General features: G+C 36.0%; 1 protein-coding gene across 3 annotated transcripts; it reads right to left on the bottom strand.

Annotated features, from left to right (window-relative positions):
• Positions 1 to 294: 294 nt before the first annotated feature.
• LOC135629581 (histone-lysine N-methyltransferase EZ3-like) lies at positions 295 to 11,373 on the bottom strand. Of its 3 annotated transcripts, none has more exons than XM_065137137.1 (17): positions 11,220 to 11,373; positions 11,013 to 11,114; positions 10,598 to 10,935; positions 9,339 to 9,500; positions 7,436 to 7,520; positions 7,163 to 7,318; positions 7,008 to 7,055; positions 6,856 to 6,927; positions 5,029 to 5,735; positions 4,192 to 4,342; positions 3,002 to 3,222; positions 2,590 to 2,721; positions 1,963 to 2,053; positions 1,815 to 1,862; positions 1,608 to 1,736; positions 1,309 to 1,386; positions 295 to 635 (listed from the first exon to the last, which is right to left on the bottom strand). In XM_065137137.1, exons 1-17 carry the CDS (start codon positions 11,265 to 11,267, stop codon positions 450 to 452), a joined length of 2,754 nt encoding a protein of 917 aa, XP_064993209.1. In that variant the 5' UTR covers positions 11,268 to 11,373; the 3' UTR covers positions 295 to 449. The 3 variants fall into 3 exon arrangements, with proteins under 3 accessions (XP_064993209.1, XP_064993211.1, XP_064993210.1); XM_065137139.1 differs by having other exon boundaries at positions 11,013 to 11,140; positions 11,220 to 11,352; XM_065137138.1 differs by lacking the exon at positions 1,815 to 1,862.
• Between the last annotated feature and the right edge of the window lie 722 nt (positions 11,374 to 12,095).

The following is a 12,095-nucleotide window of genomic DNA, read 5'->3' as shown; positions in this document are numbered from 1 at the left end:
GCTTTTGTCCTGAATGATTACCTTAGGGTGACATGATATTTTTCCTTCGATAATAATTTTTGTGTTGAAGGATGATTAACCATTAATATATTTCCTATCAGCATCTATTCATCGTGGTTCTTAAGGTGCGATGACCGAAAGATTGAATTGGTTCCACACGTCAGACGACCAGCGGAAATATGAACTTGGTTGGATTCCCGACAGACGATCTGCACGCCTCGTATAAAAATAGAGGCTGAGGGAACATAATAACAAAGAAGAGCAATCTCATATAAATTTGATACGTAGACAGAATTAATCACATGAAGAACAGACTATATATATATGTATGTATATTCACACAAACATCAATTGCATACAATAGCCATGTTGATGAGATGGTGAAGCCATCTCACATACACATCATGGATATCAGTGTGGTTCCTGTGATACAAAGTAAAATAACCTCATCAAGCAACTTTGTGTGCTCGGCTATGAGACACCGAAGAATCATCTCTTTTTGAACCTTCAGGTTTCCTGGCCCAAGCAGGCGCTTGATCAGGGCCGTAGCGGTAGTCATAGAAGAGCTCCTCACCGGCTTCAACGTGTTCTTTGGCAAAAATACCCACTCGATGATCGCCGGCTACCAGCATAACCTGCAGAGGTTAATATAATATCGTCAGGATCTCAAAACAAATGATAAGTTGTTGGATCTAAGTTGGTCTTGTTCCCACCCTAGTTTTATCTGAGATCATAATGTATATGTCCACAGTGTGCATGATGCACTGTCATAGATGAGAAGCACCAATATGATTGCTTAGATGCACTGTTATACAATTCGTTGAAGTTTTTAACCTTTTAGAAGGAGAATTTGCTATGCAGTATGAAGGACATCAAACAAACTCGTTACACTTTGTATTTCCAAGAAAAGAAAAAACCAATTTTAGTAGTTTTGAAGTCAATGGTAATATTAGTATGAACAAAACAATTCATGTGGAGCATATAAAAATTTTTAAGTGAGAAATATCAATTGACGAAATCATTAAACTTGTTTCCTAGACGATTCTGAGTGGGCATAAAAAGGTTGGTCTGGCTGCAATGACACTTGCTTATAATTTGATGATAATTAGACATGGTGCCTCTCGTTCTCCATAGTGTTTTACTACTGACTCATGCCTCCATTTTTCTCATAACTTTCTGGAGGTTTTATGCGAAAAAGAGACTTGAAAACCTTTTACTCTATAGTTCAACCCATGGTTTAATCCAACTTATGCTACTCCACGATCTATAATAAAAATCTAATCATGAAAATACCAAGACTGAGCATACCTTGGCATAGCAATTTGGATTCGATGAATGATTTGCAAACTTCAGCTTGTCACCCTTGCGATAAGCATCCAATACATACTGCATATAAGCAACAGGCACATTTATGTTACAAAAGGATAAAAATAATCTTCTATCAACAACGAACTATATCCAGTGAATTATATGCTTCTTGTCAGGTCAACAAGAAGAGCAATGAGAGTCAGGGATACACAGATCTATTGCTTGATTGAATATCACATGTAATAAAATCTGACGTCCAATTTTGAATGGAAATTTAGTAGAAACAGCCAAGATGGTACCTGATCATTCAAGTCAAAAAGAAAAGATGAGTTTGCACGGTCATAAATCTTCCCCCGTTTATCTGCTTCTCTATGGGAAATCAATTCACCAGTGTATTCTCCGAGATAATCATTCTTGTTAACCGGATTCTATTAACCACATGAGGGGAGTATTAATTACAATGTCAAAATTACAGCAAATGTAATACCTATCGTCGATCTACTAACCCTAATAAAGGCTCCCCATCCAGCAACATCGGACCTTGCCAACAAAATCTATGCAAACGGAAAAGAGAAGTAGAACTAGTACGCATAGTATTTTGGTATAAAGCGCCATAAAAGATGATGTAACATTGCAACAGTAGTGCACACTCACTCTTTCCTGCTGCTTTAGAAGGAGCTTCATGTTGCCACAGTGATAGCCATCACCTCGATCTGGTGGCTCACCTAGGGAACCATCTCCACAGCTGCACAAGTAGAAAGCATTTTCTTGTGTATATTATGCCCTACAATAGTATAATCATCTAGCTCCTAGAAAGAAAACTACATTAGATCTACTCTTTCTGTCAAACTTATTTCAAAAAATTAAATAGGATGATTTAGTGAAAATATCAATATATTTGTACTTGCTTTCGTTTCTCCAAAATTCCATCAACAACAAGAGTAGAAGCACCAAGAACTGTTCTGGCACAACAAAACCATGACCAATAAAACACAAAATTAATTAGGGCATAGACACTAAAGGAGGAAACAATTTTATTCCAGTAACCAGATTTGCAGGCTCTATGAAACAACTAAACCAGCCTTGTTTTATATTCACTTAATAGAAACTGAGGATACTCTTTATAGTAACATGATAATCTGGAAATCTAACATGATTTGTGCACATAAAGTTCTTCCACAGCAAAGGATGATGCTTGGTCATGCATAATAAAGGATTCATAAACTCAATTGACTAAAATCATTAAAAATGAAGAAAATTATCAGAGAACAACAAAATTACCTAACCCAACAATTCCTGCAGACATCAGGATCGCATTCACGACCCGCTGCAAAGCAAGGACACTGCCGGCTTCTGCACTGACTCTTGGCACAATGGCATCCTCGGAATCGGTTTTTGCAACCCTTTGAACACCTGCATAAAAAAAAAACTCATAAATGAACCAGAAATGACAATTATACTTCCAGATGACCTACAAAAGCTCACAGCAATCTTATATCATTTCCTCCAATAGGAATTCAACATATCACTTCTGATTCCCATTTACAATTGCGTACGTCAACATAAACTCAAACCACAGCCTAGCATGTTATATTCTGAATATAATGTCTTAATTTTCATGTAAAAAATATTGTTCAAAGAAGAAAGTTACTGTATATATAATTGTTTATAGATTGATGAAAAAATAGCATACCCACAATACTTCTCACAGCAAGTTCCGTTGTGCATACAAGGGCACTGTTTCCCACACATTTGTTGGCAACCACATGGTGTGTACTGTTTACATGACTGCTGTTTACCATCAGCAATTCTTTTGCGAATATAAGGGTAGCCAGCAGATTTCCAGGTGTATTTAAGCTTCCGTGTTTTTCCCCTTCTTCGCAATATTCGTGTTCTTGTGGGCATATCTTGATCCTACAATGTTAACATCAACTCATTTAGAGTAAGCATCTAGAACTTGATATATTTGATATATAAAACCATCTGCATAAATAATGTGTCCAGAGTTGGAGAGCAACTATTAAGCATCCGTAGTTACCTAACAGCTTCTTAGCTAAATTAGAGAAGTTATATAGAGAAGAGAGGAAAATGATAATGCACAGAGAAAATTAGTTTGATTTACAACCTCAGAATTTATTGTATTCCTGTAGGAGCTGAAAGAGTCAACAATATGCAGTGCAATGAGAGACAATATATAGAAGTCGACAAAATCAGTTTACTTAACAAATTCCAAATATTGCCAATATTTTTTTTATGTTTGCATTTGGATCTTAATTATAAACTTCTAGGGTAGTCCAAAAGCTCATTAGAAAAAAAGAAAACGTTGACGAGGAAAATGAGTTTCAAAAAGGGAAGCCAACCAGATCGCTTGGTTGGTATTGAGAAAGACATTACCATGAAAACACAACCACACTAGGCAATTGACTATTCTTCTGATTAGAGATTAAGAACATGTATTTGCATACAGTTCCTTCAGAGTTGTCCCATTCCTTCCTCAGGTTTCCCAAATGACTATTTTATAACTTTAGAACCATGTAAGCTAAGAGATGGTGAGGAAAAATTTCCTTGCAGAGGTTTCATTAATTTTCTAGTTGACAGTTGCATAATTCAGACAGTTTTAAGAGTCACCCTACTCAACCAAAGGTTAGTAAATCAAGGTTCGCCAAACCGTGACATACCACTTGCTACGGGCGATACATACTGGTTCGATAGGAGATTGGTACGTGTGGCATATACCAGTCTATCGGTATGGACCGGTAAAACAAACCATGTAGTAAATTATTATTTCCTTATGTTGTAGAATAATCTAATAATTTCAATCATTTCCCTGTAACAGGAAGTTTGCCATTGTAATGTCAAATATGCTGGTGTTTTACAACGCACCATATGTTCCTGATCTGTCCTCCCACTGTCATCAAAGCATGAATTTGCTAAGATGGGTCTGCTCGCTAGGGAAGCTCCATAGCTGGCCATGTAATTTGCAACTTCCATGCATGTCTTCAGGCCAGAAAGTAGGTTTCTTGCTATGAGGCAACTGCAGAGAATGAGCATTAAATGAATGCAGATTAATGACATGAATAACAAACAAACCAACTGGGACAACAACCATCAATACAGATGTGTGGACTAAAATTTAAAAATTAGCTTCAGCTCTTCGTTTGGGCTAAAAAATAACTAAAAGAGACACAAATGACAAGAATATAGAGTCATTATGTGATAATTCTCCAAACTGCCCTTGCACCAGTTCTATTTTTCATAGAACTCATGGAACTCATTATGACTGAAGTCTTCATGAACAACAGATATTGCAAAGTTAATCCTTCTAGCTCTTGTTTACATTGTTAGCTACAAAGAACAGAATGTAATTCTTAAATGCATCTATCATTCACTTGACAATGAGCAGGATAGCGTTACCAGTAAATGCATCAACATTAACATAAAGTCACCTCTACCCATGTACTGACTTACCAGGTGGCATTTCTTTTTATCCAAAGATCAATAGAACACATCTTGCTTGACAATTTAATAACAGAGGTAAGTCACTATGTCCTTCAGGAACCATGGAAAAGCAACAAGAATGGGACAATCAAGCATTATATTTTTAAAAATGTATTTTACATATAAGTTATCTCTTTACACTATTCATCTTATAAAAAATGTCTCCAAAACATTATATTCTTTTGACTAAATGGTAAACAAGATAAGGATTTAGTAGCATACCAGTTTTCTCCAAATATCTCTATCCCCTTCAAGTATAGATCTTTCTCCATAGTGTTCCAATCATGAGCGGTTTCATTCCTGTTAGAGCAAGAGGTCTTTATCATGGTAACTTGAGTAATACCTTTTGTTAGGTCTTCTATAGTATTACTGCTGCTACCAACACGAACATCGTTCCCAGTAGGCTGTTCAACATACTTGTCTATAACTTTCTCCAGTTGTTGATTTGGAGCAGGTGACTCAAAATCCGGACATTTACTACCAGTGCTTGAATCGGGATGTCTGTCTGAGAAATCCTCATGCATCGAAGGAACCTCTGAGTAAGATGGTTTCTTCCGCTTTTTGTCAGAAGCCATCAAATTTACTTCGCCAGGCTCATGTTCTCCCAGTAATCTCTTTCCATTATTTGATGTCTTGTGCTTGTCTATATTTTTCAGTGGAACATCTGATGTGGTGTCTATATCATCAGTATCTTCAGAATCTTGTTTACCCGTTCTATTGGAAGTTTCGGACAAAATGATGGGCGTGTTAATATTAGTGCATATTTTCTCAGAAGCAACTGGTTTCGCATTCTCATCATCAGGATTTGAGTCTTCAGATTCAGAGGGTAATGAATTATCAAGTCCCTCTGCTAATGTTTTAGGTTCTATCTCATGTGTAAATTTGGTACCAAAAGTACCACTTGATTGAGCTTGACAATCTTCTTTTCTCTGAAAAAAGATGAAAAAACATGTCAGCTATTTCTTTGATTGTTAAATGAACAAAGAAGTCCAGCTGTATCTCTCACATCCTAAATAGTCCTCTGTATGCCATCTGCAACCTAACATACCAAGGTGTTCACCCTAATAAGGAAAGGAAAAAACAGTCTTATTCACCTGCTCAATATTGTTTTCACAAGGTTCAACTGCAGTAACTTTCCTAACTAAATTATGAGCACATGAGTTAATTTACCTACTCATGATGATATGATGTTTTAGGCATTCACAAGCATATACTTCGATTTTTTATTATCTGTTAGCCTCTCTGTTACACAAATGAAAAAAACAATACTGAAGCTCCTCAACAATAATCCATACATCAAGATAGTAGCTGGAATCATCATGAATAACAAGTCAATGGTACAATGCCATTACAATGTTGCCATTTGATTAAATAGCACATCACTTAAATCCCAAACCAGCTCACACCTGAAACCAAAAGGACTCCAACAACTGACAACATAGCCTTGAATGAACTGAAACATAAGTGATGCTTAGGAGTCTTAAACAGCAAAAGCATCTAACAGCACATTACACTCAATTTTGTATCACTAAACCTAATGTTATTTGACATTTTGAACTCATCTATTTTTGAACTCAATTTTGACATTTTGAACTCAATTTTGTATCACTAAACAGCAAAAAGATCAGAATTCATTCCAGTACATTAACTCATCTATTTTTGAAGGCCATCTATCTTTTTATCATTGCCATTTATGTATATAAATTTCTCAAGTATTTTCTTTCGCTATGCTCATCCTAGCTCAAAACATCCATCCAAGAATTTTAAGATGACCATTAAATATGTTTTACAAGTGCAAACATCATTTATTGACAGAAGATTGTACAACAAAGATCACCATTCAATAAGAAAATTGGCAGCACACAAACATCAAACGTTAATCCCAAGCAATCACTAAATTCAAAGAGTTCAGGGATCACATAACATTCTTTCAGTGATATCATGAATAAAAAACTATTTCTCTTTATGGTTGACCAAAAATTTATTACAAAGATACTCCAAAGACAGCATTCAAGGATTTTAGTGCTTCACTAAGTATGTGAATCATACCATAAGGTAGCATTGATCACCACAAGGTTTCCTATTTTCTTCAAGGTCGAAAGCACTAGACTGCTTTTCGTTCTGTCAAGCAACAGTTATAAAAAAATCATAAAATGTTCTTAAAATCTTGGAAGAAGAAAACTTTGAAGAATATGACTCACAGAGATGACTAAGTTCTGAGAACAGCCATGAAGTCTACAATCAAAAATCTGCAAGCAGTAGCATCTAGTCAGTGAAGGTATCATGCCTAATGAGTAAACCAACTTTAAGAGAAGCTTCTTGAAGACAAAAAAGTTGGAATGAAGTTAAAACCTACCAAGCAACGACGACAGAAGAGATTATCAAAAGAATCTAAAGCAGCATTGAGAGACTTATCAGAAAACAATCTTCCTTCTGAATCTTTTTCATCAGAATCTTTCGGCTCGCTTCTGTGCTTCTTGTTATGTTTTGACAGAAGCATTTCATACCTATCCTGCAAAAGAAATTTTATGTATAAGCTGAAATTTATAAGCATCTTAAAGTACGACATCTGAAACGAATTTTCATCACTAATGCATTAAAGCTCTCATGTTTCTGTCATTCAAGATACCTCAATTTCATCATGAGTTGCATCAATAAATTGGTGAAGAATATTGAGGACTTCCTGATTAATCCCATGCTCTTGAATGGCCTTCCTGCACACAGAAGATGAAAATATTATATTGTGTAGATGAAAGGAAAAAATAAACCGTCAGCATCAAGTCAACTTGACATCCGTAAATATAGATATTATAATGAAAACAACCTTCTTATAATTTTACTGTCTGATAATGATTTTACACAGCCAAAGCAGATAAATTTTATTATTACACCAACAAGCAGAAAAGGGAAGTTATCAAACAAAGAAAGAAAAGCTAAAATACTGAAATCATCAATGGTATATATCAAATTGAAATATACTCGTTTACCAAATACATTGCAAATTTTGAATCAACCTAGAGCCTAGACAATATTGAAGAAAACTTAAACCAAGTGCACCATCACATATAGTCTATAGCTTCTGATTTTCATCATATTTATTGCTTACATTCTGCATTATAAATTGGCATTTAGATGGATTTTTTATTCTCCTATGGAAGATTTTCTTGTATGCACCGAATGTTCATAACGAACCCACCATAGTCAAGAAAAAGAGAGCCTGACAGTATGAAGGTTGAAATGCAGTGGCTGGATGGCAATAGGCTCAACTAAATTCTTTGGGGTGCCAGACCTAAAAAGAGGTTCAGAAAAAGCCACGAGAACAACAACAGACATCTTTCATATCCAGTTGGAAAAAAGCATCATCCAAGGGAGAGATACCTGACATAAAAACTTGAAAAACTACTGATGCTTCATAAATTGTGGGTAGGCCAAGCACAATAAAGTGTAAGAGTTATCATGTTTAAACAAGTAATTTTGAGTACTTAAAGGTGCATAGAATGGTAGCATACCTACCATTTATGCTGGTGAATAATGTTCTATTCCAATTTATCATAGTGTAATTATGTTCCGAAGAAAATTTTACATGAACAGATTAGAAATATTTGAGGACTTTTAATCATAATAAGAAAGAAAGAAAGAGAACAAAGAACCATTTAATCCAAATGAATCAATCATACAAAAAACTTGTAACATTTATGGAAAAACACTTCGACCCCTAAAGTGATTTGATAAGAGAAGTGTAAAGTCGAATATCACATTTCACACCATCTATCTTGTTTACAACTGAAATATGTATTATGTGGTAACTGATATGGTGTAAATCGAATTCACTATATTCCCTTCCCATCAAAAGAGACCAAGATTTATAAGTATTACTGAACCTGGCAGAAATATTTCTCAGACAATATGTCCTTGCAAATAGTAACTTACTGACTCTCTAGATACATGCTGTCTGGGAAAATTTTGTTCAAAATTTAGTGTTTGACGTACATCCCTATGAATGTGTGTGCATGATGAATGTGAACCATTAAAGAGGGGGTTCCAGACCTCGGGGGCACTATGTAACTCAATCCGTTATAGGACTATTGGTGGATTATTTTTGTTCTAAAAGAAACTAGAGATAGAGGAGTATTCAAGGAGATTTTATCAATATAAGGACTGGTAAAGTCAAGTAGTTACAGAAGTAAGATCTCAGACTCCTGGAAGAAAAGTGAAATATATCTTGAGGTTTCACCATGCAAATTTAATGAAACTTGCCACTGCTTTGAAACAATAAATTCAAAATATCACAAAAGTTTGACATGGCTTAGTATGTGAAGAAGCACTGTTGGGGACATCCTATAATTTTTGACTTGAAACAAAGGTTTTTGATGCATTGCTGATATGCAACAAAGAAGGGAGATTGTAGAATAGCATATCAATTTCCAATGTAAAAGAAAATGCAGTTTTGAACCACTATAATTCTTTCCGCTATGTGCAACGCATCACAAGCCCTGCTAGGAAAGGTAAATAATTGGTGCAGCAATGTTTACCACAAGATCTGATCTTCCCCTTCAGAGAATTCATGTTTCTCTTCCTCTGGTTCTGCAATTTCTTCATCAGTATCACTACAGATGAGTGCCTCGTTGCCAACTGGATCATAATAAATCCGTCTCCTTCCAACAACAGACTGATCTTCAGCCATTCGTTGATTTCTGCATTGTGTAATGTGTTAGTGTAGCAAATACCAAGAAATTGCAACTTACGAAAAGAGGAACTTTAGCTGGTATAGATTGTCTACCAAAAGGTGTTGATTATGTACAGAGAACAGTAGCAGAGGAAATAATAAGTAACTAGGAAGAAAGCTATGCATATATTAGAAATTATTTTGTAAGGTTAGCTTGAGTGTCGAGGCTTCATCGTCGTGAATCTTCAAGTTTTCTTTTTTCTTCTCCCTCTTCTTTCATCTCTATCATGGACCTCTTTCTTCTCCCTCTTTTTTTGTCATCACCGACCGATTTAGAAATGGAAATAGTCTACTGACGTACTGGTATGTACCGCCAGTACGTTATTGGATTGAGGTCAATATAGAATGCACATCTTACATATTATCTGGACTAAGACAACGAAAAACAAAAGATGATTTTATGTTGATCATTATTAATGGTCATGAGAGATACGAACATTGTTCACAAATAGCATGATTTAAGTGATAAACAAACAAATGCAACGGTTGTTCAGGCAAATAAGTAGCAAAATTTTCATTGCATATCCATGTACTAACTTCAGAATGTTTTTCACAATTTTCTGGCAATATTAGCATGGTAAGGATGTATTTTCAGAAAGACCGAAAGAAATATCAAGACCAATACTTGAAGTTCTCAACTTCTTAAGGATTTAGCTTGATTTTGACCACCCATGCAAGGCACAATACTTAGGTATCAAGAATTGTTCCATGATTGAAACAAACAAATGTAACATGCTAAAAAAGCATAAATCTTTACCAAAAAGGTAACTGTTTTAAATAGTAAAAAAATAGTTAACAAAAACAAACCAATCAGCATTTTACCACTTGACTTCCTGATTCATCTCATTTTATATTCATGTAAACAAAGAACATGTTACAACTTGGCATTTGACTAAAATTTTGCAATATCCAATTTTCTTCTTTTTAATTGGGTGTTCATATATACAAGGAACAGAAAAAAAAACACAAATGTATTGATACAATTCCGTTTGATCCGATTTCAGCAAGTAAAACCTAATGTGAAAGAAAATTTAGAAATGGTGACAATGATAGATTCTTCAGTACTTGTTTAAGAATATCCATGTGGTGTATGGTGGAATTTTTTCGACAAAAGGAAGGTTGAGGAGGCGCACGACACTCTTGTTGCCGCCATTATTTCCAATCACCACCGTCCCCGACGACAAAACCTCCTCCTGGTTGTGCACGACCTCCTTATCCCCCGATCCATTTAACACATCCCATCCGCTCAACGTACAAGGAGCGCTTCCCATCCTAGTCGATAGCAAGTTCTCCCCTTTCGACTGGTTCGATGAGCTCCTCGTGGCGGCTTCCGCCGCAGCAGCCAGATCAAAGAGATTGCAGGTGTGGAGCCGAAGATTCTTGCTGTTCGTCTCGATTTTCTCCTATCGGGATCAAACAAACATCCAGCTCAATCCGATAACGGGGAATTTCAAGGAAAACAAGGGTTTAGAGGCATTACCCTGATGGAAACCAATCTGGATGCCTTGATTTGCTTCTTCATCTGGGACAATTTCCATGACAGATTAGCAATCCCTTCCCTCCCCTGCTCTCCCTCCACCCTCTGTGACGGAAGAATCGTGCGAAATACTAAGAAATTTGGATTGGCTTTCAGGAATACCACACGAAAAGTGGACGAAGAGATCTACAAATCGTGGAAAGATCAGACCTTAGATCGATTGGAAGAGGCGTCGCCGGCGCGGGAGGAGGTAACCATGGCGGCTGCCTGTCACCGAGCGAAGCATCGAACGGGGCCGGGCAGAATTGGCCGAGCTTTTTGAAGGTACCGAAGTAGATTTATTTCCGATACCTAAACGATTACCGGACGTCAGGACTCACGTCTTAGCGGCTCATCATTTGTGGGTTCCACCATGATCGTGTGGTCTGAATTAACTTGGACCCCAGCGTGTTTCCTTGAGGTGTGCTCGCTGTTGTTTGTTATCTCCACAGGTTTTCTCTTATTTATATTCCTTCTCTTTTCCCCCGTTTCCTTTCCCTCCTCTCCTCTCCTCTCTCTTCGCTCTCATCATAAATTAGCTAACAAATATTTGCAATCGTCATAAGCTCTAAAAATTAATTGGATTGTGATGGAAAAGTAGCTAACAAATGGATGATTATGGAAAAAAATTCAAGGTCAGTATTACCATTTGATTGAGATCACACGGTTTGATCTTGTTCTAAAATAATAATAATAATAATAATAATAATAATAATAATAATAATAATAATAATATTTAAGTGATTGAACCACACTCTTGGCAGATTAAAGAAACAATAAATTTGGTTTCGGATTCCAAAAACAACCTATAAAATAATTTACCAATGATTCATATAGGGTGATTGAGATTGGAAGTTCAAGCACCCTTCTTAGTACAATGTCATTGAAACTCTTTAATGGTTCCAAATAAAATAATAATAATAATAATAATAATAACTAAATTGGCCAAGTTTTCCTAGTTCCTCACCTTGGTCTTACAAGTCTTACCACAGTTATACATCTCTTATCATCATCGACACAAGCTCAAGCTCAATGCTGATTGCATCA

The sequence above is a fragment of the Musa acuminata genome, chromosome BXJ3-1 (assembly GCF_036884655.1).
Source record: "Musa acuminata AAA Group cultivar baxijiao chromosome BXJ3-1, Cavendish_Baxijiao_AAA, whole genome shotgun sequence".
Lineage (NCBI taxonomy): Eukaryota > Viridiplantae > Streptophyta > Magnoliopsida > Zingiberales > Musaceae > Musa > Musa acuminata.
This window is presented reverse-complemented; position numbering and strand designations above follow the sequence as displayed.

What these genes read in the sequence shown, in the direction of transcription:
- LOC135629581 (XM_065137137.1), bottom strand. Translation starts at nt 11,267, where the DNA reads ATGGTTACCTCCTCCCGCGCCGGCGACGCCTCTTCCAATCGATCTAAG. An exon ending in CCAGATTGGTTTCCATCAGG is followed by an intron (nt 10,936 to 11,012) that starts GTAATGCCTCTA and finishes TGATCCCGATAG; the next exon opens with GAGAAAATCGAGACGAACAG. An exon ending in GATGGGGAGCCTTTATTAGG is followed by an intron (nt 1,737 to 1,814) that starts GTTAGTAGATCG and finishes TGTGGTTAATAG; the next exon opens with AATCCGGTTAACAAGAATGA.